This window comes from Bombyx mori, chromosome 1 (genome assembly GCF_030269925.1).
Source record: "Bombyx mori chromosome 1, ASM3026992v2".
Lineage (NCBI taxonomy): Eukaryota > Metazoa > Arthropoda > Insecta > Lepidoptera > Bombycidae > Bombyx > Bombyx mori.
The window spans coordinates 16,577,300-16,605,038 of NC_085107.1; the positions used below are offsets into that span (position 1 = coordinate 16,577,300).

Below are 27,739 nucleotides of genomic sequence, written 5' to 3' on the forward strand. Positions count from 1 at the left end.
ATTGATGACGTAAACGTCAAACGGGTTTTACCTGTTACGGGGATGGTCTTCACTCGGTCTGCGGGGACGGGGGGGCCGGCTGGAGAGAAGGCCCGCAGCATGGAGCCACCACGAGGCAGCGTACTTGGAGCTTGGTTCCCCATATAGTAAGCTGGTGCCTTCACCTGGGTACAAATAAGATTTACGACATGTTATTTACTTCTTTTTTTTATGTTTGAAAAATTACTGGTTGCCCGGAGGCCTTTCCAGTTTCACCAGGACATGTTATTTACTGTTTCGTAATAGATTCGTTTGCGATAGTTGTTTTTGTATTAAAAGGCCAAAATTGAGCCATGACTGATTTACATCCGGAGCGCTTAATTAATTCAAAAACATAATTAAAATTTAGTATTATGCTAGCTTGTTTCCAAGATAAGCTATATTATAGTCTTCTTAAATGAAATGGTCTCAAAAACATTAAATTTCAAACCTGTGAATAATAGAACATTCAAGATTCAAGAACATTCATTTCAACATTAAAGAATTTTCTAAGAGATAGTCAGATGAGAGCAATTTAATAAACATCGCGGTTTACAAACATACAATCGAAGCAATTGTATTCGTTGAAGTCGGATTATGTCAGTTCGACTGTTGTTTCTTGCACAGTATAGACATTTTAAGAGATAGTTCAGACGGAATTCTTTAAAAAAAGATAACAAATTTACACTCAAGCATTTCGGATTTGTATTTAAGTCAAAACGAGCCTGATATTATTTTAGTTTTTTTTGCGATTAGGCATCTTTTACGCGAAGCATCTTTTAACGAGCTTTCTGTGAATGATCAAGTAAGTGAATCTAGTTTGCATTTTAGTAATATTTAAGTTAAGGGTACGGGAAGCCACCTTTTTTGCCAGCCTTATTTGGTAAATGAGCTCACTGCCCAGCTGGTATTACCAGTATCCGTGTAATGCGATTTCCTTGGGACATGAGGTCGTAGTCTCAAATGTATTGCATAGCGGCTGTCCCATTCTTTTAATCGGAAATCATACCTAACGCGCTTTTGTTCTGTTGAAATTTTATCCTTTATTGTATTTTATAGAATGCTGTTTCACGTTTTTGTGCTCTTCAGTTTGTTAATTGTCGGGGAAGCAATTAACAGATCCGTTTACAAGATAATTCTCATTCAGAAGGGTTACGCTCAGGTAAGAACTTATTATAGAATACAATGCACTACTAGGTAGTTCTTTCATTCTATATTTTTATAATTTTATTTGTCAGTACAAGCAGTACAAAAGTAAATCTTTCTCAGAAAAATAATTTTCTCTTTGCACTCAATCCATTTTCAATCGCTCTGATTGAAGTTGAAATATTGTACAGTTGCTTGCACTTTAGCTGCAGGTGAGTATATAAGGTATATGAGGTTTATAAAATCTTTATTTCTAGTCACCGAAAAGCCCACACAATATCAATTAATAACGCTAATCATCTTAATTGATTTAGTGTATTAAAATAAAATTTTATCTTTTCAAAGTCGGTATTAATATAATTATACAATCTCAGTATAAATTATCCTTAAATATTTTTATGTGTACAAATGTATTTCCGTAATTTCATATTGTAATAATAAAAAAAATCTTGTTCCTTTCATACCTACTATATTACGTATCCCTTATCTTGTAGTTTCTGCAGTATGACGTCGAAACACCCCCATTGAAAGAGTTTACCTTTTGCTCTTGGATTCGTGTTTACAAGACAAACGGTGATCAAACAATTTTTACCTACGTTGGTAAGTAATACGTGCTATTAATTTATTTTTATTAAATCAAATTTATTTATGCAATAAATAAAAAACCACTAATTCTTCAAGGAATGCAGAAGTATTTTTATGAGGCTTTATCTCATTAAACTGTTATCTAGGATATTAACTTAATTCTATATTATATGAAGAGAAATTTGCATTTTTATATCGCGAGAGTGACTATTTATGAATTCACGAGATCAATGACATCTGTTTCAATGATTCTGGATCCGCAGTAATGCTGGAGCCATTAACAAGAAGTTGAGATGCTATGATGAATTATACTGGCACTGGACCACCAAACAGTGACCATGACTTTTTCAAGGGCTAAGTTTTCGTTTGGGTCGTAGCCCAGGTGCTGAACCAGGATCTAACCAACATGACCACCGCCCATAATTCGTCGTTGTTGTCCTTAGTTTTTGGGTGACCAAGTTGTTCAATTTTTATAATCAAACTTTCCACTTCGGAAGCGCCCAAATCCGTAACGTGTCGTGCGTTCGTTTGCAGTGCTCACTTCGTATTCGTCATTAATGTTATGAGTCGTTTGCGCGGCATTACTACCGCGATGTCACTCGTATTCCAAAATGACTGGTATTTTTATTGTGTCCACATTGATGAAAAGGATACAAATTTAGAGAAAACAACGCACTAATCAATAAACGAATGACCGAATTTTAAAATAGAATTCTTAAAATAAAATTCATTTGAATCTAGAATGTATTATTGCCAAGCATACATAAATTAAGGTAAATAAGTTTCAAATCGTCAGTATTGTAAACCGGCAACTTCATAGGTAATGACTTATTATTTTTTTAACTATCAATTTATCAATATGAACAATGATTTTCTGAAAAGTCGATTCGATTGCTATGAAGCTTGGTACACTTGTAGTTGTCGTAGTCCAACCGTGACGCCTTCAGCTCTAATACCAGGAGCAGGCTTAGGGACCTCAGTTACTGTACTCGTCGAACTCGACAAAGAGGTCGACGTGCAACCTAACCCATGCATCAGCCCGCTGAGTTTCTCGCCGGATCTTCTCAGCGGGTCGCGATTCCGATCCGGTAGTAGATTCACTCGCGAATCAATTGCTCTTGAGTTGTTAGGTCTCGTTCGGAGGCGCTCGGGCAGTTGTTAGCAAATCCCATCTCTCTTGGCTGAGCCTTTGCTCGCCCACCTGTCCGGGTGAAACTGGAAAGGCCTTCGGGCCACCAGTAATCTTAGAATCATAAAAAAAAAATCCAACCGTGGTTTCCGTCATAGTACCATAAACATAACATAGATGGTGCGTGAATAGTTTCAAGAAAGCGATGCTTTTCACAAAATTACCTATCATCACAGCGAAGCATGACCGGTTTTACTACATAATTATGTATTTAAAGCAGTTCTATTTATTTCTACGACTCTAGGAAAACGACGAAAATAAATAAAAAAATCGTATGTTTTATAACTAATTTGAGAAATTTTAAATTTTAATGATGAATAATTTTGTGATAACGCAAAACATTTCAACTGTCCAATTCCTTGCTAAAAGACAGTCGATTTTTTTTTTTATATAATATCTTATGCCATGCTCATAATTGTTTTAATGAAACAAAAGCAAAATATTGAGTAAGCATTCTCTATGCTGTTGTGGGCACATAATTCATATGACCCGCTTTATAAAAATGAGCTTGTCCAAAACTGGTGTGGTGTTGCCCAAGTGCGTTTGCTTCGATTTCATCATTTAAGCTGAAAATATAAACTTGCTTGCTTGTGTCATTTTATCGCGGCTCGACTGTTGGTGTTTCCTTTCATTTCTTCCATAATATATACATACATGGTAATACTATGCTTGTAGTATACATTTATAAATTGGCTTATAAGTCAGCACAATGGTGGTAACATTAGTTGAATGTTCTAGAGGCTTCTGGATAGTTTCTGGTGAAAGAACTATATAACTACCGCCCTGCCTATTTCTGCCGTGAAGTAGTAATGCGTTTCGGTTTGAAGGGTGGCAGCCGTTGTAACTATACTGAGATCTTAGAACTTATATCTCAAGGTGGGTGGCGCATTTACGTTGTAGATGTCCATGGGCTCCAGTAACCACTTAACATCAGGTGGGCTGTGAGCTCGTCCACCCATCTAAGCAATAAAAAAAAATAAAAAAAATAGAAGTGGAAATGGTTAGATAGAAATACGTTTAAACACTGGGTGGCTTAGTGTTCCTTTTGCAGGAAGACTAATGAAACGGAAACATGTACAAATTTTTAATGCTAACTTTAAAAGCTTTTCGCTTTAGTAACTTCACACGTGGTGAGGCTGTTCATCAAAAGTGGGGGGTGCCTTACAGCTCTCTCAAGATGGAATCACGCGCGCCACTGCATTTAACTTTAGGTTAAGCTAATCGTAATGCAAAAAAAACAATTGAATATGATTTTACCATCGTCTTATTTTGTATTAGGATTTAAGTTTTGCTATCATTATCTATTTTCATGAATGATTCCAATACATAATGTTAACTGTGGTACTATTCTGATAAAGAGAGGATAGTCAACTACAGAGTAACGTGCGGCGAGAGGATTCATCTCACACTGAAAACTTAAAGCATGGAGTGACGCTTTGTGATATCCAACAGAAAGTCTATTTAAAGGGGGTTTACTGTGTGGTATCATAGCTTGGCTTCATAGGCCCTATACTTCAAATAAGAATTAATATGTCAAGGTCACTTGTATCGGGCTATTCAGAATAACATTTAGTACACTGCACAAATGTGGGCGAAATTCATTATTACTTATACGGCCCGTAATGCCTATGTTTGGTTTTTATATGTCTGTGTTATTAAATGTAATTTGCTATAAAATATTTTACCCGTAACTTATTTAGTCAGCCATCTGTGCAAAAGGTGGACAGAGTGTGCTTAATCGAAAAGTGAATGCTCAGTAGTGTACCAGTTATTGTAATTGTAATTGACGAAAAATTATGGAAATGACTTATAAAGTGGATCATATAAATTGCAAGAGCACTTCAGAACGTAAGCCTCTGATTCAACAGACCGATTTCACGCAATTTATAAATACATCGGGAGTAAAGGCATAATGAAGAAAGATGTTAGAGATTATTGAGACAAAATAAAAACAAAATTTCAAACGACAAAGCACTGTGCGTAATGTCATCCAGAAATAGGTAAACACGAAACAGCTTCTTACCATTTTATCGTCTCTTTGTCAAGCGCTTTTTCATTTATGTTAATAGTTAATAATAAACTTTAGCGTTATCAATTAAAAAAAGGGGTTAATTCGATTTTGCACCTTCAGATAACTGATGTCAAAGAGAACACACAAAAATAATAATGTATCGTATCTCATACATCAAATCAATGTAGGACTTAGTGATTATGATTGAGTCTCAACAACTGAATGAACATTATTGTATTAGAAAAAGTGTCGTTCGTGTGTACGTGCGTGAATGGACTAACAAAACGTCTTATATCTTTCTATACCGAACTCCCGAAAAATTACATTTAACTATTTTATGCTTGCTACAATTTATATAAAATATATCTGCTATAAATTTTTAGTGTACATCAAAACCTTCATTGAAAATAAAATTTTAATATTTCAAACCCGTAATTTGTTTAAAAGGAGGAGTGTTTTAAAGAGACGATTCAGTAAAAATATGAAATTTGTCTTTTTTATTTCTTAAGAACAGTAATAAATTAATTAAATCATTTACAAATGCCTTTTTTACCGACGTAGGCAGTGAGACGTTTTCATATTAAACTTAAACGTGAAATTCGCCACTTATGGTAAACATTACCCGATGATTTGCAAGCGAAATAAATTGTCCCTTCGTTATAACAAGGTGACACTCTACAAAACTTGCATATATTCCGCCAGGATCTATGCAAGTGTAGTGTTCGCTCACGCGGCACATACACACATTAACTCTCTCCAGGTTATCCAGTCCCGTTTCTGCAGGATAACCGTCGGAGCACCGTGGTATCTGAGGGAATGTTGATTTTACGACGACCTAAATCTAGAACTGATACTTAAGTATCTTAAGGAAAGCGTCAGAATGCTACTTTGAAAAGCGGCGCGACACTATAACCCTCTTTTATCGTGGTAACCGCTAACTACGTATCAGATTCAGGCGATGGGCCAACGCAAAGCCGTCGTCGTCAAAAACATGTTTTGTCGGATCCCCCAGATCTACTGTCAACTATGATGAAGAGTTCGACGTGCGAACCCATACAACCCATTGAGTTTCTCGCCAGATCTTCTCAGTGGGTTGCGATTCCGATCCGCTAGTAGATTCAGCGAAGCTCTGTTTTTGCTAAGACAAGTGTTAGCAATTCTCTCAGGTTGAGCCCATGCGCTCAACTACCTCCGCGCGAAAATCGAATAGCCCCTTAGACTACCGATGATAAGTTAAGAAAAAGTACTGCAAACATTCAAACACCAACAATCTAAATTCGTCACAAAGAAGAGTTTATTTGCTTTGCATTTGGGCGTTTAATATGTATTTATGTATATATTTAAATGTAAATAGATATTTCTCTAAATCTCTAGTTCCTCGAGTAAAAAGAATCCTAGTTCGAGGCCAGATGACCGGATGTGATTTGTCCCCAATCATTTATTTATTTATTGTTTTCCAACGAGGTCAAATTCTCAATGATATTGCAACAACGGGTATCTCACCCTTCAAATACGAACCACGACGTTACAAACTTTTTACCATTCACTACTATCATAACAGCTCACTATATCTCGTAATAAATACGATCAAATAGCATTTAATTAATGAGCACAGTATCGGCAATATCATGTCATGCTCGCGCCACACGCAAAAAGCAAAACTTACATCGTAATCGCATAAAGAATTCGCGGATTACGAAATAAATAATGAAACCTGTTTTAGTTACTTCAAAAAAAAACAATATAATTTACACGTTCGACAATTTTTTTTTTATTGCTTATATGTTTGGACGAGCTCATAGCCCACTTGGTGTTAAGTGGTTACTGGAGCCCATAGACATTTACAGCGTAAATGCGCCATCCACCTTGAGATACAAGTTCTAAGGTCTCGAGTATAGTTACAACGGCTGCCCCACCCTTCAAACCGAAAAGAATTACTGCTTCACGGCAGAAATAGGCAGGGTGGTGGTGGTACCCACCCGCGCGGACTCACAAGAGGTCCTACCACCAGTAAAAAAATTCACGCACTTATAGTTGTTTTTTTGTTTCCACAGCAAACGGTAACAATCGTATCGTTAGGCTCTGTTTGGATTCTGGCGGCCGTAACTTGAAGCTATCTATTGACGGTAGAGTCACGTCTAGCACCGCTGTTGACATAGTAAAAGATGCCTGGAAACACATATGTCTGTCTTATCAATCGGACTACGGAGCTTGGGCCTTGTACGTTGATTCCAGGCTTGTTTCTTGCGAGGCAGCACAAAGCGTAAGTTTTGCAGGCGTAGAGCATTGTTTTTTTTTTTATTGACAACTAGCTGACTCGGCAGACTTCATAGTGCCTCAATCTATAAATAAAATACCTAAACTTTTGTATAAAATAAACTTAAAACAAACAAAAGGAATCCGTCCGACGGGGGACACATCGAAGGAAAAACAAAATTGTTATTTTTATCTACCTTTTAAACCTTCTCTGAACTTCCATAAATAATTCAAGACCAAAATTAGCCAAATCGGGCCAGCCGTTCTCGAGTTTTAGCGAGACTAACGAACAGCAATTCATTTTTATATATATAGATAGATAGATGTTTTGTTACGATTTAAAAAGTTTGGCAAATATCTCTCAGATATCGATTTTTAAGACCAGATATCGTTAATTGATAATGTAAATGAAATGAAAAAGATTTGAAATTGTGAGAGTTACGACGACAACAGCCAATCAATCAACAAACATCTAACAAAGAAATCGCACGAATACGTGTAATCTGTCAGTTATGTGTGAGCCATGTAATATGTACAATAATTCGTAGTTACATAGTGTTGGTGAATTTTTCATCAATTACATTACGTTATTTTTAAGTTTGTTGTGATGCAACACGCCACTTCGTTTTCATTTTCTTGTCGATAAAATAATAGCCCGATTAAAAATTTCAAGCGAACACAAAGTTAATGATAATACAATTATCGGGTTTACTAGCAGTTACATCGATTAACATTAAATCGCGCAAAACGAAACGTCGGAAAGCATTACACCGTAACGCTTCGTTGATTAAAACAATATAAAATTTGTGAAGATATTTAGGTTTGAACAACTGCTTAAGGTCACGCCACGTCAGGTCGTCGAGATTATCATGTGATAAGTCCACATAGACGGCTATTACGAAACTAGACCAATGTGAAGGTCACCGTTCATACAGTAAAGAGACAGCTCTTGAAATCATGATCACCGCAGGCCTATCAATGCCTTGAATGTTACGAAATGTTATTCTTATTCCTAGCATTAGATCGGTCGCGAAATTTAATATACGACTTTCGTTATTGAACTATTGTAATTGATAGTTTTAAATTCAATAAATATGAAGTGCTTTTGTTTTGCAGCTTTATGGTCATGTACTCCCAGGAGGTGGAAGTATTATTGTGGGATACGGCACCGCTGACAATGGTATCTTTATCAAAATTCATTTCGAATGGCATATTTGAATTATTTCACATTTTATGAATATAAATAAAAATTATTAATAATTGCTTTCTAGGGTCATCAAATGGTTTAGAAGGTGAAATTTTTGGCGTGAATATGATTCTTGCTTCAACTATCGAAAAAAATTATACGAATAAAAATGACCCACAACACACGCAGAAACCTTTTTCCAAAAACAAGCTAAAAACTCAACATCGTAATAACTACATCATTCTTGGAGATCTACAAACTGATGAAATTCACAACAATTTCGAAAATACTCCTTTTCAGCCAGTAGTCACCAATGAAACAAAAAGTTTTATAAAATTCAGGACTCCTTATAGTTTCGTTGAACATGAAGTCGGTGTTAATTTAACACCCACTAAAACAGACAGCGATACTTCTAAAGAAATTTTTTATTTTAAATTACCCAATCATTCTAGGTCTACAACAAAAAATCCAATGAATTTTTGGAATTTCGTCAATGACGCTGGTCATGCCGGAAAATTTAAAACTACCACAAAAACATTAAGTAGAACCGAACAATCCGTAACTGGAACTCATGAATTGCCAATTATATCAGAATTTGAAACTCCACCCCCGCTGATCCCTCCGAAGCAAAAATTGAAATCTCAATTATTTGAAGTTGAAAAGCCACCATTATCTTTTTATAAAATAAACGATGATTCCAGTATTCGAAATAAAAACTCTAGCTACAGTAAATATCTGAATACGATATCAGAAGTTGAAACGCCTCCACCAGTTCAAAAGAATACAAAAGTTTATGGTCAATGGACGAGTTCAAAATTTGCTGGCAGTGTATTAAATTATTTGAAAAGTATTAATTTTTATAATAGAGAACATAAAAAAGTGCCATCAACGATACCTCTAATAAAGTTATCCGATTCGTTTCCCTATCCTTCAGAATTAAAAATAACTAAATTGCGGCCACCTCCACAATTTCAGCGGCGTAATTTGGTTGAAAGAAGATTCGATACAAATAAAAAAAATGCTCAAATTAATGTACAAATACTTGAAGATGACTTGAGAAGTAGTATAATCAAGACTCATGCGATGACTCAACCTAAACAAGTAAAAATTACAAGTCGAGGTACATCTAAGAAAAACAAAGAGCACAGATTCTACAGAAATGTTGATGATCAAAATAGTGATGAAAGTAGTAATAGTGTTGAAGAAGTCTTGAAACCACAACCGTTTTCTTTACCGAAAAATACAAAAAGTCTTAAATATTCACCACAAGTCACGCTTCAACACAATAATCTCCTAACCATATTACCTTTTTTAAAATCACTAGAATATTTCTTTGAAGATTCACAAAATACCGAGTCAAAAAGAGTTGAAGATATGTATACAAAAAGTTTATCAAACGGGAACAAATGGCACAATGTAAAGACTTACAGCAACGATTTTACACCGCGACAAATCAATATGGATTCTGATGGAAAATCTGGGTTCGACAAAAAGATTTCTGCTTTCAATAAAAAGTATCCATCGGCCCTGGTTAAATATAGAAATCAAAATCACAAACTTGATAAAAACGAGGAAGCAACCCTTCTGAAAGGACGTGAATTGGCTGTGGAAGTATCAAACCAGTCTGATTCTAATAAAAATTCAATATCCATACTTAAATATAATCACGGTTTTCTTCCCGAACACGAGAAGAAAGTTAAAATCTCTGATAAACTTAATTTAGTGATATCCGGGAACTCGAAAGCCCGGATCAACAATAACTTCAATAAAAACGTTAAATTAGGCAACGCGTTGAATGAACGTAATGTTATTGGCGTAGATGAAGAACAGAAGAAAAAGAGTTTCGTTGGGGGTGACGAAACAGTTCCTGATATAAATAGGTATAGATCAGATTTAGACAAGGAAAGCGTGAGGATTCCTGGATCTTTAGGACCGAGAGTATGTAAAAACGTGGAATTATATGATCGTGTACTATACGTTCAACCAGATGAAAGTATTGACATGACGCATATTTTGTCCCCTGTCAGGGCTAAGAATGTTGGCATAGAATTTATAGTACAGAACTACAAAAAATGTTCAATGGTCGATTCAACGATGAACAACAACGAAATGCTTTTTATTGATTGGAATAAAACTCCAGTTAGATTGTTTGGTGGGGCTCATACAAAAACTACTACAGATCTTTGTGGATTCTTCTAAATGAATATTTATTTGTACCATTTTTGTTAATATTGTTCTCAGTAAATTCTAAATTCAGAAACTAATAAGAATTATTTTGTTAAAATTATACCTAGAATCTATTTCAGCTTAAAATTAATTTACATTAAAATATACATTATATACTATGAGTCACAGCAGTCCACCTGTTACATAAATGGATAAGTACCATTCTTGTACTTTCATCAAATGTCAAACACAGATATTAAAACTTTTTAGCAACATTCCGTTTAAGTATTATTAACATGTTGAAAATAATATCAATGCTAATTAATTATCATGACAAACAAGCTATTGCGTTAATATCGCCAGTGGCAATTCTCGATGTATGAAAAAAAAAAAATTAGATCAAGGTGTGCATGGAGAACAGCCGAAATTTAATAACTAAACTAGCCTAACTAGAGTCTTCAGTATGAGCTAATCAGTGCAATGCGCTTACATAATTTAAGAATGCACGCATAATACTAATTTACTGGGTCTGTTAAATTGCTAATGGAAATAAATGTTTCAATGCGCAATGCAATTAACCTAGCGGAACCGCTTTGATTGATTAGACGTATAATATCTATTAAAACACAAATTCGATAGAATATTATATGGTTTTCACGAGTATTTTATGACAGTAAAATTTTTATTTGTGTCTAGTACATTATCCTCTGACAACACCATACATACGTGTTACGTCACCCACAAGTAGGTACGGGCGATCATGGACGCTGTATTCGCGGAATTCCTCCGACTTCGCCACCCACAGCTCGCCTCGGAGTTTTTGGCCTTCAAGGCCAATCACACTGCGAGCCCTCTCGAGGACTCCGCCGCGCTCGCTGCTCCTGCGTCGCCTGTACCTGCGTGCAGAGCTTCTGCATTGAGCACCGCAGCCTCTGTCGTGCCTGCCGCTCCCGTGTCGCCTATACTGGCGAGAAAAGCTGCTGCGTCGTCCGCCGTGACCATCGTTTCAGCTGAGCGATCATCCGCGGCCTCCGTCGCGCCCTCTAAAACACCTACACTTGCTCGTAGGTCGCCTGCACCCGCCTCCTCGTGCTCCGACTCTGACTCGGACATGGAGGTCGACCTCGCCCCCGCCTCATCGACGGATGGATTCACCCTGGTACAGAAGGGTAAGAAGCGTGCCGCGGAGTCTCGAGCTCCCGCGGCCGCTAAAATTAGCAAAGCCGTGAACGCGTCGCGCCCCCGCCCTCAGACTCCCGTTGCGCCCCCAGCCCGTGCCACTCCGTCGCCGCGTCCGGTGGCACAAAATAAAACCCAGACCCCTCCCCCGGTTATCCTTCAGGAGAAGGCAGCTTGGGATCGAGTTTGCCTGGCCCTTAAGGCCAAAAATATAAATTTCACGAATGCCCGTAACCTCGCGAACGGCATTCAAATTAAGGTTCAAACACCCGACGACCATAGGGCCCTCTCTTCTTACCTCCGTAAGGAGCGTATAAGTTTCCATACGTATACGCTCCAGGAGGAGCGCGAACTCCGCGTTGTAATACGCGGAATCCCTAAAGAGTTAGATGTAGAGCTCGTAAAAGCCGACCTGTTAGAACAAGGCCTACCAGTGAATTCTGTGCACCGTATGCACACCGGTCGCGGTAGGGAGCCATATAATATGGTTCTAGTCGCTCTCCAGCCTACCCCCGAGGGTAAGAAAATCTTTAACACACAGACCGTCTGTAGGCTCTCTGGTATCGCTGTCGAAGCCCCCCATAAAAAAGGCACTCCTAGCCAGTGCCATAACTGTCAATTGTACGGGCACTCTTCCCGTAACTGTCACGCGCGCCCCCGATGTGTTAAGTGTTTGGGCGATCACGCCACGGCCCTCTGCGCTCGCGACCAAAAAACCGCGACGGAACCGCCTAGCTGCGTCCTGTGTCGAACACAGGGTCACCCCGCGAATTACCGTGGTTGCCCCCGAGCCCCTAAAATAAATCGCCGCGTCGCCCGCCAAAACCGCCTCCGAGCTTCCGGCCCAGACATCAAAGCCTCGGCACCCTCTGCGTCGCAGGCTAAGCCAGCGTTCGTTCCGGCGGCGGTGCCCAGTGTCTCGGCCTGGGCAAAACCGCTGCCGTACACGAACACGGCTACAACTCCCTCCTCCGCGATTCGTCCCGCCCCCGCGACTCGTCCCTCCCCCGCGACTTGCCCTCCGACCGCGTCCGACAATCTCGCTTTAGCGATCGACTTCTTTCAGTCGATCAACTTTGAGCGCGTTAACGCTTTGGGCGACGCCATTCGCGCTGCCTCCACTGCACAACACTTTATCGCCGTTGTGCAGGAATACGCCGACGTATACGCGTCATTAAATACGTACGTCCTCCCCTCACTCCGCCGGTAATCAATGGCGTATATAAGTAGAATAAAGCCCCTATCCGTAACGATAGGATTTTTTAACGCTTACGGTCTCGCAAATCAACGTGATCAGGTTTCTGACTTTTTGCGTGACCACCAAATTGATATCTTTTTAGTGCAGGAGACCCTACTTAAGCCCGCGCGCCGTGACCCTAAAATCGCGAACTATAACATGGTCAGGAACGACAGGCTCTCTGCCCGTGGTGGTGGTACCGTCATTTACTATAGAAGAGCCCTGCATTGCGTCCCGCTCGATCCTCCCGCGCTCGCTAATATCGAAGCATCAGTGTGCCGAATCTCACTGACGGGACACGCGCCGATCGTTATCGCGTCCGTTTATCTTCCACCGGATAAGATCGTTCTAAGCAGTGATATCGAGGCGCTGCTCGGTATGGGGAGCTCTGTCATTCTGGCGGGCGACCTAAATTGTAAACACATCAGGTGGAACTCACACACCACAACCCCGAATGGCAGGCGGCTTGACGCGTTAGTCGATGATCTCGCCTTCGATATCGTCGCTCCGCTAACCCCGACTCACTACCCGCTAAATATCGCGCATCGCCCGGATATACTCGACATAGCGTTATTAAAAAACGTAACTCTGCGCTTACACTCGATCGAAGTAGTTTCAGAGTTAGATTCAGACCACCGTCCCGTCGTTATGAAGCTCGGTCGCGCTCCCGATTCCGTTCCCGTCACGAGGACTGTGGTGGATTGGCACACGCTGGGCATCAGCCTGGCTGAATCTGATCCACCATCGCTCCCGTTTAACCCGGACTCTATCCCGTCTCCTCAGGATACCGCTGAAGCCATAGACATCTTAACGTCACACATCACCTCGACATTAGATAGGTCATCGAAACAAGTTGTAGCGGAGGACTTCCTTCACCGCTTCAAATTGTCCGACGATATTAGGGAACTTCTTAGAGCTAAGAACGCCTCGATACGCGCCTACGACAGGTATCCTACCGCGGAAAATCGTATTCGAATGCGTGCCCTACAACGCGACGTAAAGTCTCGCATCGCCGAAGTCCGAGATGCCAGATGGTCTGACTTCTTAGAAGGACTCGCGCCCTCCCAAAGGTCTTACTACCGCTTAGCTCGTACTCTCAAATCGGATACGGTAGTAACTATGCCCCCCCTCGTAGGCCCCTCAGGCCGACTCGCGGCGCTCGATGATGACGAAAAAGCAGAGCTGCTGGCCGATACATTGCAAACCCAGTGCACGCCCAGCACTCAATCCGTGGACCCTGTTCATGTAGAATTAGTAGACAGTGAGGTAGAACGCAGAGCCTCCTTGCCACCCTCTGATGCGTTACCACCCGTCACCCCGATGGAAGTTAAAGACTTGATCAAAGACCTACGTCCTCGCAAGGCTCCCGGTTCCGACGGTATATCCAACCGCGTTATTAAACTTCTACCCGTCCAACTCATCGTGATGTTGGCATCTATTTTCAATGCCGCTATGGCGAACTGTATCTTTCCCGCGGTGTGGAAAGAAGCGGACGTTATCGGCATACATAAACCCGGTAAACCAAAAAATCATCCGACGAGCTACCGCCCGATTAGCCTCCTCATGTCTCTAGGCAAACTGTATGAGCGTCTGCTCTACAAACGCCTCAGAGACTTCGTCTCATCCAAGGGCATTCTTATCGATGAACAATTCGGATTCCGTACAAATCACTCATGCGTTCAACAGGTGCACCGCCTCACGGAGCACATTCTTGTGGGGCTTAATCGACCAAAACCGTTATACACGGGAGCTCTCTTCTTCGACGTCGCAAAAGCGTTCGACAAAGTCTGGCACAATGGTTTGATTTTCAAACTATTCAACATGGGCGTGCCGGATAGTCTCGTGCTCATCATACGGGACTTCTTGTCGAACCGCTCTTTTCGATATCGAGTCGAGGGAACCCGCTCCTCCCCACGACCTCTCACAGCTGGAGTCCCGCAAGGCTCTGTCCTCTCACCCCTCCTATTTAGCTTATTCGTCAACGATATTCCCCGGTCGCCGCCGACCCATTTAGCTTTATTCGCCGACGACACGACTGTTTACTATTCTAGTAGAAATAAGTCCCTAATCGCGAAGAAGCTTCAGAGCGCAGCCCTAGCCCTAGGACAGTGGTTCCGAAAATGGCGCATAGACATCAACCCAGCGAAAAGTACTGCGGTGCTATTTCAGAGGGGAAGCTCCACACGGATTTCCTCCCGGATTAGGAGGAGGAATCTCACACCCCCGATTACTCTCTTTAGACAACCCATACCCTGGGCCAGGAAGGTCAAGTACCTGGGCGTTACCCTGGATGCATCGATGACATTCCGCCCGCATATAAAATCAGTCCGTGACCGTGCCGCGTTTATTCTCGGTAGACTCTACCCCATGATCTGTAAGCGGAGTAAAATGTCCCTTCGGAACAAGGTGACACTTTACAAAACTTGCATAAGGCCCGTCATGACTTACGCGAGTGTGGTGTTCGCTCACGCGGCCCGCACACACATAGACACCCTCCAATCCCTACAATCCCGCTTTTGCAGGTTAGCTGTCGGGGCTCCGTGGTTCGTGAGGAACGTTGACCTACACGACGACCTGGGCCTCGAATCAATTCGGAAATACATGAAGTCAGCGTCGGAACGATACTTCGATAAGGCTATGCGTCATGATAATCGCCTTATCGTTGCCGCCGCTGACTACTCCCCGAATCCTGATCATGCAGGAGCCAGTCACCGTCGACGCCCTAGACACGTCCTTACGGATCCATCAGATCCAATAACCTTTGCATTAGATGCCTTCAGCTCTAATACTAGGGGCAGGCTTAGGGACCCCGGTAACCGTACTCGTCGAACTCGACAAAGAGGTCGACGTGCAACCTAACCCATGCATCAGCCCGCTGAGTTTCTCGCCGGATCTTCTCAGCGGGTCGCGATTCCGATCCGGTAGTAGATTCATTCGCGAAACAATTGCTCTTGAGTTGTTAGGTCTCCTTCGGAGGCGCTCGGGCAGTTGTTAGCAAATCCCACCCCTCTTGGCTGAGCCTTTGCTCGCCCACCTGTCCTGGTGAAACTGGAAAGGCCTTCGGGCCACCAGTAAACTTTCAATCATAAAAAAAAAAAAAAAAAAAAAAAAAGTAGGTACGGGGTAAAGATAAATAAATATTTGAAATTATGGAAAATTACAATGACATTATTAGCTTTTAAGTGAGAGAACATATTCGTTTGCTAAAATCATGAAATAATAATAATAATAATGATGACGAATAATAATAGTTCAAGAGTTTTAAAGCGGACTGAAAACTTCCGTGTTTAGAAAACTGTATAACTCCATTCATCCCGACCCGTAATCTTTCTATCTAAAATAAAGCATAAAGGAAAAGGAAAAATCTAGAATAAAGGATTAGGACAAAATTTATTATATTTACTTTAGAAATTATCGTGTCCAGATCAAGTATTTGCTTTTTATATCTACTGTCCAGCATTAACGGGGCCGTTTCCTCGTCTCCATTCAAAGATATTAAAAATGCTAATAGACCATTGTAATGTTAATTGAATTGTAATAAAACCAAGTCACCAGCATGTTCCCACAACACTTCGGATGTGACCGTCATTATAGTGGCCAGTCAATTAATAGAAAATTAGTTTGTTCCAGTTTTAACGCAGTTTAGATATCCTTTAGATCGATCTGAATGTGTTGCGAAGTTTTTAATTGAAATAATATTATGTGGAATGAAAAATAAATCTAATTCTTATTTGAAGTTTTGATTTTAAAATTATTGAGTTAAACATAATAATTAAACATATTGTTACTTAAACATAATATTATGCCTGTCCTACGCTAGATGAGCAAATAATTTTAATTTCTACAGACGCTTGCTATACAGCGGTAATAATTTAAATTATGATTAGATTTTTCTATTTTCTTCTTCACTCATTTTTAGGCCTCTTATCCGATTTACCTTACTAATTTACGACCGAATAGTTGACCAGTAGAGAAAGCCTCATAGTGTAATACTCCCACTTTTGCTCTTTATTTTTTCTTACCTAATCGCTGGCAATCTAAAGGAATATTGAACGTTACGTGAGCTCACGGGCTCAACCTGAAAGAATTGCTAACACTAGCCCTTGCAAAATCAGTGCTTTGCTGAATTGACCACTGGGTCAGAATTGTGACTCGCTGAGAAGTTCAGGCGAGAAACTCAGTGGGTTGTGTCTATGAGCTAGGCTGTCGTCAAACTCTTGAACGGCAAGCAGTGCTTAAAGAGCCTCAAAGCACCTAAAGTGCATCCGACAAGACATGTTTTAGGCGATGGTGGGTTTGCGCTTCTCTAGCGTCTGGATCGGATATGTGGTTAGAGGTAGCCACGGTAAGAGGGTTATCGTGACACGCCGCTTTATCAAAAACGCGTTCTGATCCTGTCTAGATACTCACTTTTCGGTTCTAGTTGTCGGACGACGTGAAGATCTTCATTACTTACATACCATGGTCCTAGGAAGGCTATTCTGCCAAAACGGGATTGGACGACCTGGAGAAAATTGATGTGTGTGCGAACTGCGTGAATGGACACAGGGCATTAGGAACGTTTGCAAGTTTTTAGTTTTTAGAGTGTGAACTTGTTACGAAATTGAAAATTTACTTCGCCTGCAGGTCGCATGCCCTTTACATTTTTGCTGAATAAATAAATAAATAAATAAATATTTTGTACGTGCACCCTTATTTCTGCCGCCAAACACTTATCGTTTTGGCTAAAATGTTGGGGCCGGAAAAATCTAAATAATAAGTGCCTCCTTAATAAGGACGACTTAGATTTATGTATTAGGTCATAGTTATATCATATTAGTCAGACTTCACATCGTAAGATGAATGGTGGCATTCACGTTGGAAGCTTGTTTTCCTATCCGCCTGATTGATGAAGTGGTTAGTGAGCCAGGCTACTATCCACAGGGTGCGGCTTCGATTGCGGCCCGGTGCTATCTTTGTGAAAGATATTTGATATTGGGACTCTGGGTGGGGTTGTTCTAGTTGGTTAGTGTTTCTGATAACCATAAAGATACCCATAAAAGAATAAGAAATTATAGTTTCGATTTTTTAATGCCATTATTATTACATGCGTGTGTGTGTATGTCAAATACATGGTAGTGTGTGTAACGTTTTTTTTAATGATTTAATGTATTTTTTATGCGTTATTTAAGAAAATATTAACATTCTGCACTCCTCCTGTATATTCTCTATAAGTGAGGGAAATTTCATGCTCCTCCGTCCGCGCAATTTTCGTAAAAAGGGGTAAAAATTTTTTGCTTCACGTATGAATATATAGATTACTAATAAAAAAAAGAATAAAACCTAGCTTAGCTTATATTCTCAATTAAAAAAATCTTCTGCTAAGTCAGTAAGATTAATCTGTTTATCCAAATAATGTTTTATTTGGGGTTATTTGGATATTTACTTTCTATTTAAAAAATACATTATAAATTCACTGATTATATGCAGTTTAACAAATAAAAGAACACGAAATAATTTACGATATACTGTATCGTAATGAAAATCAATAAAAAAATTAACAGAATATACACGGCAAACACATTTTATAAACAGTATTGCTTTAGTATATTCTAGACTGCTTGCGAACAAATCGAAGCACTCTGACTTGAATTATTAAACATTTAAATTAGGGTCCGTTTCAGTGAGACTCGAATATCATATGAAATTTAGCAGCATGGAAATAATATTTTAACTAGTTTGTTTGTTGTTTTACAAAAAGATTTTATTTTAATTGCTATTTTTCCATCGAAGGTGCTAGAATCTTTCTAATTCTATTCTATACTTATTTAATTACGTAAGACTGAAACGTACAATCAATTCTTCATTCACGCAGAAATATCTCTGTATCCACATACATTATGCATCATGTTATATCCGGGGTTCGTTCGAATATGAAACGCATATCTCGTAATCAAACATTATATTTATGTATGTACATAATAATTTATATTTCATTAGCCTACATAAGTATATTTGGTGACGGGAGTTACAAATCGAGGCTTATGGCATTAGCATTGATTTCAATACTCATATTGACATCGTTATTAGAGAGAGACAGAAAGAGAATATACTTTATGGCACACCAAAACACAATTAACTGTTTTTTTAAACAGTCAACAAGCAGATACATTTGCACAATAAGCGGTCTTATCGCTAAAAGCGATCTCTTCCAGGCAATCGCTTAATTTATAGAAATTCTGGAAAAGATATAGATACAGCAGATATGTTGCGGTGTAGTATTAATAATACATTATTATTACTTCAGTTTCATCCTTGAAAACAAAATTAAACGAGACACGTTCCGTTTTTATTGCTTGGTTGGTATCATGTTTACTTAGTCTGACTACGATACAATGGGTTCTCGGTTTAATTATTGCTTACTTAGTATCTATTATATATAGGAGATATAAAATATTTAGAGCTGATTATCGTTTTATTATTCTTCAAAATTCTCTGTCAAATTTCATTTAAAATATGCTCAACAAAAATTTTGAGACATCTTTGTGCAGAAAATAATAGATACGAAAATAACTGAAAAGCAAATTTGAAAAATGACTTTCCAGCTACGCAATAAATTATGAATAAAATTAAATATAGCAACACTGGGAAGGAAATAGTATGGTACGGAAAGGAAGTCATATATAGACCGTGAAAAAATTGAACGTGGGTTGAAATGATGTCGCAGCATCTATAAATCCCAGTCAACGAAGATGGTCGAAAAGATAATAACAAACATTACGAGATTCGTAATAGTGAGGGCATTAAAGAACTCATTTGAAATTATTAAAAGCACGTGTTGATAATAGGTATAAAATTCTTCAGAATACCAGAGAGAGCAGTGATATACATACGCACATCCGTATGAACGTTTACGATACTAAATTATTCTTGAACAGAAGTGAAAGCGTAATGTTTTATTTAGATCATATATTTATAGATGTTGTTAATATTATTTACATATTCAAAGCGTTTTTTTTTTTTGCAAAATGTACTCGGGCTCGTCAATTGCGTAGCTGACGAATGACTGACCACATTGTACATATTACATAACGTTATGTAATCCACTACCGGTTTTGTTATCAGCTAACATAAATTACGTTATTGCTATAATTAAAGGCGTCTTATTATTAGCGTGTCAATCTCTTATTGATTTCATTAATTTCAATAAAGTTAATAGCTTAGGTTAGTTTGATTTTTTTGTAGGCCTACAGTGAAACGAAGATAATGTTTATGAAATTTGTTGATGATGTAAAATAACTGTCCTAAAAATGCTATTGGAAACATAACTCATAGTTTAACTATAATAATATAGGACATCCTTCTTCGGGTACGGCCTGGCATTGTCAATGTTCATGAGGGATGATAATCAATTATAAACGCGAGGACGTTGAGCTTATTTTATGTAAAAAAAAAAACATTTTATCAAAGCTTCTAAACTAAATTGGGGTAAACGCCGGACTACACCACATTAAATAGGTTATTATTTTTTAGTTATTATTTATTTTTTATATTTATATTATTTATATTTAAATATTAATTATTATTATTTTTTATTATTATTTAATAAACACGATTATAGAACAGCCGTCAATATAATTGTTCTGTTTAATTTCTTTGAAGGTATGTTTGTTATAGAAACAAACAATTATGATTGTTTTGAGAATCGAGATTTGCTTGTACGGTATTATGTGCGATAATAATTGTATACTCAGCGGAAAGGGATCATTCACGAGCCTGTAAGGCTAATAAACTACAGCACTAAACAGAACTTGGTTTCATTTTTGAGTACGCCTCAATATATTTCCAGTCAAAAATACGGTAACAATCAATAAATGAAAAATATCTATATATATAAAAATGAATTGCTGTTCGTTAGTCTCGCTAAAACTCGAGAACGGCTGGACCGATTTGCCTAATTTTGGTCTTGAATTATTTGTAGAATTCCAGAGAAGGTTTAAAAGGTAGATCAATATGAAAATGCTCGGAATTAAACAAAAATAACAATTTTGTTTTTCCTTTGATGTGTCCCCCGTCGGACGGATTCCTTTTGTTTGTTTTAAGTTTATTTTATATAAAAGCTTAGGTCTTTTATTTATCGATTGAGGCACTACGAAGTCTGCCGGGTCAGCTAGTATTATATAAATTCCGATGGGTGTCGTAAAAGACGACTAAGGGCTTCCCTGAAGAATGGGTAGTAGTTTTTTCTGAATATTCTAACTAGCGCATTGCGATGGACAACATACATTAACTGGTGGTAGGGTGTACTCCCTAAATTAAAACCTAAATGGACAGTATTTATTCGGATTATTTTCTCTATCTATCTATATTATAGTGTTTATCTGTCACAAACAGAAGGAGTTTTATTATTTGAATTAATCAACATGTCTGTACAAAAAAATTGGACAAGCAAGCTAATGAAGGCTCTAAAAAATTACACTTAGCCTTATACTTTCTTGGTAGCGATTTGTTCGTCTTTATTACCGCATTCCGTTTTAATATCATTCTAATATATCACAAACTCAAGCACTCAAACGAGAAAACGCGATGTACAGTCAGTCATAAATAAAAAATGACAGGTTCCAAATATTTTATTTTTATTTTTTATAACATAGATAGGCGGACGGGGTCACGGAACCCTGGTGTGAAGTGGTTAGTATCACTCATGGACAACGCTAGATGTTAGAGGCTTAAAGGCTTAAAGAATGATCATGTCACAGCGCTGTGCTTTCGAAAGAGCGTACAGTGCTCGCATTAAATATGAAAAAAAAAATGAACCACTGATACACTGAAAGATAGTTTTTAGTAGTCGTCATGGCCTAACGGATAAGACGATCGGTGCATTCGTGTTGAAGCGATGCACCGGTGTTCGAATCCCGCAGGCGGGTATAAATTTTTCTAATGAAATACATACTCAACAAATGTTCACGATTGACTTCCACGGTGAAGGAATAACATCGTGTAATAAAAATGAAACCCGCAAAATTATAATTTGCGTAATTACTGGTGGTAGGACCTCTTGTGAGTCCGCGCGGGTGGGTACCACCACCCTGCCTATTTCTGCCGTGAAGCAGTAATGCGTTTCGGTTTGAAGGGTGGAGCAGCCGTTGTAACTATACTTGAGACCTTAGAACTTGTATCTCAAGATGGGTGGCGCATTTACGTTGTGGATATCTATGGGCTCCAGTAACCACTTAACACCAGGTTGGCTGTGAGATCGTCCACCCATCTATGCAATAAAAAAAGGATATTATTGTCACTTTGTGGTTATCAGACACATGTATGTAGATAGCGTATGCAAAGATTAGTTTTAAGCTAGTTAATTAAGCAAAGGAGGTAAACAAAGTGAGAGGTCCGCAGCAGCAAAAAAATACGTGAGTACTTTTTAAGCCCATAACGAGCTCAATACGTCAATTAAAACGTCGTGCACCGAATCGGATTGAGCGTTACGCAAGACGTCTGCGACACTATCGCTGATCTCGCGGTCTGCTGGTTTCTGAAGAAAGCTAGGTGGGGACCTGTATGGTTGAACGCGTGCGGTCGTCGGTCAGTGTGTGAGGTGCTAGTGAGCGAGTGAGCCGCGACCATCCGACTTAAAGTAAGTGTTACACTTTCGTTTGACGAACGTTTTCTTTGCGTGACGGGGTGATGGCGTTGCGATTTTATTAGCACGGCGAATTTTTTTTTTTTTTTTACGCATTTCATTTATATTCGGGATACCGGTTATTATTGAAATCGTACTGCAATAAAATATTTAAAAATTAAGTAGGTTAAATACTTATTTTAAGTAAACAAATATAAAAAACGAGCTTTCGTTTAAAATTAAGTTTAAAATAATAGAAGCTAGAATTATATTTATTTATCGAATATAATATTTGAATATTTTAGTTCCGAACTTTAAACAAAATATCGTGTACAAACAATTGTTTAATAACATCTAATAGCTTTTTCACATGACAGTGTAATTTAACACTTCGCTGACACGAATCAATATGAAACTTTTGAATGAGAGCTTAGAGTATTATTACGTAAGAATTGTTTTTTTTTTCGTTTTGTTTAACGCTGTCTCATTTAAAATCGGTTTTGTTAATTTGAATTTCAACACCGTCACTTTTTGAACAACAATTCCGGGTTGCAAAAGTACCCAGTGAAGAGATTCAGTTTTTGCAATACCTCATTTTTATTCGTTTCAATAATTTCCTAGCAACAAAATGAACCAAAGTAACGCGTACAGAACGCTAAAAATTAAATAGTGATTGTTTCAAAAAAAAAACCCAGGAAAACTAAAATAACCAAAATGCTAACAAAAACTAACCTCTTTGTAACAATTTCTTACATTCATAGTGCGAAGGTTAGTTTCGAACCAAATCAAATCTATTTAATAAAGTTACCAACTCGTATCCTGAAAGACGGTTGATAATACATCTTTAGACATGGTTCAATGAATAAGTCGGCGGACGGCATTGACAATGAATGTCTTTCTGTGATCGAGTGTTTGTCATTCTGCGTATCTACGTTGGACAGATTAAGAAGATTAAGAATCATTGAGAATAGTTATGGCGTTGAGTAGACAACAAACACATTTTTGAAGCTGTCAATGTGTACTAAACGGTAACGGAGGTTTAGTAACCTCATCGAGCCAAACCAACGTTGCCGCAAAACCGATTACCGACTACGGTAATCGGTTTTGCGGGATAGGTCTTGCGTGGCTGATGTCACGAAGCGTCTGGCGCGCCATTCTCAAGACGAAGTCTCCCGGCAGGAATTGGAAGGAGAGGAGGACCTAGGTCTTCCTATTCTGTGGAGGCACTGGGGTCTGACATAACCTGGTCTGTTACCCCCCTCGACCGGGTATCCGTAAACGATTTTCTCAACGTTAAAAAAAGGATAGGTCGTTATCAAAAATAATTATAAAAAATCGATTGTCTGTAAAGTCGGTTTACTGACGATAGTTGAACGTCACAACGTCATAAGAAAATACGCCTCAGAGCGAGGTAACGCCGCATAAGTCATGTTTTTTTGTGCGTGCAGCCGGCTCCATCGAATTATAAGACGTTGTCATGTCAAAAGAAGAAATCCAATATAGAGTCTTTAATACTTTTCTGATTAGAAGAAACAAACAAATGGACAGAATGATTTTATCCACAGGGGCTGGCAATATACCCAGGTCAGCAGATCAGTTCGGCAATGATTTTATTAGATCTACCCATTACTCACAAGTTAAATAGTGATACAATAATTAGAAATGGGTGGGTATAAAATTGAATGATGGATAAATGTGACGAGAAAGTAATAACAAATCGTTCTTGTAAGGGTTGTCACTTGATTTAAAAAATTGTATTGGCTGACTTGGGTATCTAGCGTTCCCGATTGATGCTCCAAGGGTAGTGGACTCTATTCCCATACCGGAATACCTTTCGTTTGATGAATACGTTTGTTTGGGCGATGTCTATAATTGCATAATTTTTATTTAAACCTATATAAGTAAGTATATGTAATTGGCGCTAGTTTACCGTCATATGAACGTGTATGAGTCTCGGAATATATTTACGTTCAAAAATCCTCGATCTAATTTCTAAAACTAATATGAGATAACGAACACAATTCTGACCTTTCAATAACAAACATACATTTGATCGTTCTCATAGGATTTAATTCAAAAATCTACGTCTACGATTTCCTACCTACCTACTTACTACTAACTGTATTTCTTGGTCATAAACAGATTATTCGGAATACTGTTCTACTATCCTAATACGAGTTTTAATGTTAGATTATATTCAAATCCGGTCAGCACAGGACCGGTCGATGCGGCGAATCTTGTCCAACCACGTCCCCATTCCAATTGCCCATGTACAAAAACAAACAACCTCTATTTCATGACGATGATGAAATTCGACCAACTACACTCGATCGAGGATCAATGTGGATTGGCTATTATGAAATTTAAGTTCGACGGGACAACTTTTATATTCATTAGCTCGAAGTTATTCCTATTACAGATATTGGTTTATAAACTTTTCATTGACATGCGATAATACTCGTGACTATATTTTTTATTATATATCGACTGAGTCACCTTTCAAACCAAATGCATGACCTGCTTCGCGACAGAAAATGCAGTAGCTACACAGATGCTTTGAAACGATTTTACTTTGTAATTAAACTAACGAATGCAACTGACCGATTCGAACAATTAATCTTTGTGTCCGACTAGCGATTTAGCATTCAGACAAGTGAGAAGGACAGCGCTAATGAGTAATTGAATATATTTCTACACAGCTGGTAATTCTTATTAAGTGAATAATAGATGACGTAGTCGGAATATCGAACATGGTTACAATCCCAAAAATGTGTCATTTATTATAGCATCCAAGAAAGTGGCAGAACGTATTGTAATGTATAAGTATCGGATGGGTATGTTAATTCTTACAATTTAAGGGTTAAAGGCTGAATATGTATTTGAGATTTTGATTTCACGCCCGGACGTGGTTGACGGCATTCGGGTTTGTGATATTTACGACCTCCGGTTTGAAATAAGGTGGGCCGTGAAATCGAACTGCACATCTAGAATAATTATAAAAAATATTCTTGTTAGAGGCTTTAGGTTTTTTAGGTCACCTTTTATTCATAGTTCGCTCGGTATACCATAATAGACCTTATTTTAACAAAACAAGAATCACGGAAATGCACATTGCTTTCGCATGTGCTTCATTGCTATGAGGAAGATAATAACAATTTTATAAAATGTCATATTATAGTTTTAGAAGTAACATGCTTGGTAGTTTGAGAATTTTTATTATAATAGAAAATCGAGAAAATTCTAGGTATGATAAAATTTTGATTAATCAAAGGATGAATAGAATAAAACTTAAGAATAAATAAAAAAACGCAGTTATTCGGATCATAAGTTCGATCGCAGTAGTTTTTTTATTAATCCCGGATCTCCCTCTGCTCCTATATTTTATTGTTACATTTTGAACCATATAATCATACCTTTTGAAAAACATGTTACCTCCAAAAAACACAAAAATACAAAATAAAATTTAGAAATAATAATATTTCACAATGATTTCCTTATTAAAAAAAAACTGGTTAAAACAGTTTCAGATTTGGTACTCTTTCTTTTATGTTGTAACATGAAAATTGAAAAAAACGAAGGTGCGAAATTTTGCTTTTAAACATGGAGAATATAATCAAATGTATCATTTTTCGTAATCAGCTACTACTAACCGCGATTGCGAGAGAACCTTATTCGGTTATGACGAAAAAAATAATTTACTATGTGGTCGCTTGTGGTGGTGCGCCGAAACCATTTGTAACGAGTATTCTTCGTAATAAAGGCCGTCTTGATATCTTATTGTGTTTTTTCCTTTATTTCGACATCGAAACAATGTTTGGGCTACATAATCAACCTTGTTTCCTTCACGCTTTGTCAACTTTAGCAAAAAAAAGAAAAGAAAATGACATGATTTGTACGGTTTGACTTTTTGAAGAGTAAGTTGCATACGTCTTTGCCTTAAAAATAGTATCGTCAATTATATTAATGTAGAATAGGCATCGCAGCGCATAAAATAAAACTTCCCCTGTTCCAAAATCTTCTCTTCTAATAATAATTAATAATTAACACTTACGTCTTGCTCATTTTTCGACCGTCCTCGCCATCTTCCAATTCTCTGTCATTCTGTCTGTCATTCTCTTCTCTCTTTCTTTCCCTTTTCTTTCACTCACATCTTAACGCTCCGTTTCACACTCTTTTCATACGTTCCGTTCTTACCAATCCTACATTAATAATAGCACGGGTGTTATTGCTCAAAACTAAAATTTACAGAATGATGCCAACCGGTGTGATAAAACCTAGATTTCTAATGGGTTTTGGCTAGAGTGGTTTTGAAGTATCCGTTCCAATAAGATGCACGCTTTGTTTGAATTGAGTGATATGACTGCGACCGACAGGAACCATCATTTCTAAGTAAATAGTAACCCGCCCGTAAGTAACGGCTTCGACGAAGACGCTATTTCACCATTTGTAAGAAGCTAGTGCAAATTCTGAGAATTTATAAGCGCTTAAATTACTACATAACGTAGCAGGTAATATTACGATCAAGCATTATGCAGAGAAAAGAAGCATGTTTTATGAATGATGTAAAAAAAAAAATGACTGTGTATTTTTTATTGCTATTATAGCCAGCCAAGCAAGCACATGGCCTACTTAATGAATAGTAGCAGCCGGTGCCTATAGCTATGCTATCTATTAATATTAAATAACCATTCTAACTTTTTTTAATGGTTAGATGGGTGGTCGAGCTCACAGCCCATCTGGTGTTAAGTGGTTACTGGAGCCCATAGACATCCACAACGTAAATGCGTCACCCACCTTGAGATATAAGTTTTAAGGTCTCAAGTATAGTTACAACGGCTGCCCCACTCTTCAAACCGAAACGCATTACTGCTTCACGGCAGAAATAGGAAGGGTGGTGGTACCCACCCGCGCGGACTCGCAAGAGGTCCTACCACCAGTAAAGTAATTCAAAACTTAAAGTATTATTATTAAAATATTAATTTATGTTGCACGAAATAATCAACTAGAATTACCTCCGTTATTATAAAAGATTACGATAATAAAAGCCCAGCAAATTGAATCCTTTCAGTGCACGTAATACTCGTACGTGTCTATTATTTTTGTTTGTACCCACCACTGAACGCTAAATTGGATTAAACGCAACCATTACGCGCAATTAACAATTT

At 38.2% G+C, this 27,739-nt stretch overlaps 3 protein-coding genes across 23 annotated transcripts in view; 2 read left to right on the plus strand and 1 right to left on the minus strand.

Annotated features, from left to right (window-relative positions):
- LOC101744007 (coiled-coil domain-containing protein CG32809) overlaps positions 1 to 27,739 on the minus strand; it is a 305,604-nt gene that overhangs the window by 21,201 nt on the left and 256,664 nt on the right. For all 20 annotated transcript variants that reach the window (XR_009973960.1, XR_009973961.1, XM_062670413.1 and 17 more), the window contains one exon: positions 32 to 164. Coding sequence is in view for 18 of the 20 variants with exons in the window: in XM_062670413.1 (XP_062526397.1) it covers positions 32 to 164 (133 nt within the window). In the remaining 2 variants the exon portion in view is untranslated. The remainder of the gene's footprint in view (positions 1 to 31; positions 165 to 27,739) is intronic.
- On the plus strand, positions 121 to 10,661 carry LOC110386422 (uncharacterized). The gene is made up of 6 exons (XM_021352609.3): positions 121 to 823; positions 1,078 to 1,180; positions 1,659 to 1,764; positions 7,004 to 7,212; positions 8,322 to 8,385; positions 8,477 to 10,661. Exons 1-6 carry the CDS (start codon positions 816 to 818, stop codon positions 10,588 to 10,590), a joined length of 2,604 nt encoding a protein of 867 aa, XP_021208284.1. The 5' UTR covers positions 121 to 815; the 3' UTR covers positions 10,591 to 10,661.
- LOC101736996 (uncharacterized) overlaps positions 22,423 to 27,739 on the plus strand; it is a 60,498-nt gene continuing 55,181 nt past the window's right edge. The window contains exon 1 of one of the 2 annotated variants that reach the window (XM_038010816.2): positions 22,423 to 22,589. The gene's annotated coding sequence lies outside the window, so the exon portion shown is untranslated. The remainder of the gene's footprint in view (positions 22,590 to 27,739) is intronic. The other variant, XM_004933116.4, reaches the window with a different exon arrangement.

Bases quoted from the DNA above. Each gene is read 5' to 3' on its own strand.
- LOC110386422 (XM_021352609.3), top strand. The intron at 1,181-1,658 runs GTAAGAACTTAT...CTTATCTTGTAG, and splicing joins TTCAGAAGGGTTACGCTCAG to TTTCTGCAGTATGACGTCGA. The intron at 1,765-7,003 runs GTAAGTAATACG...TTGTTTCCACAG, and splicing joins AACAATTTTTACCTACGTTG to CAAACGGTAACAATCGTATC.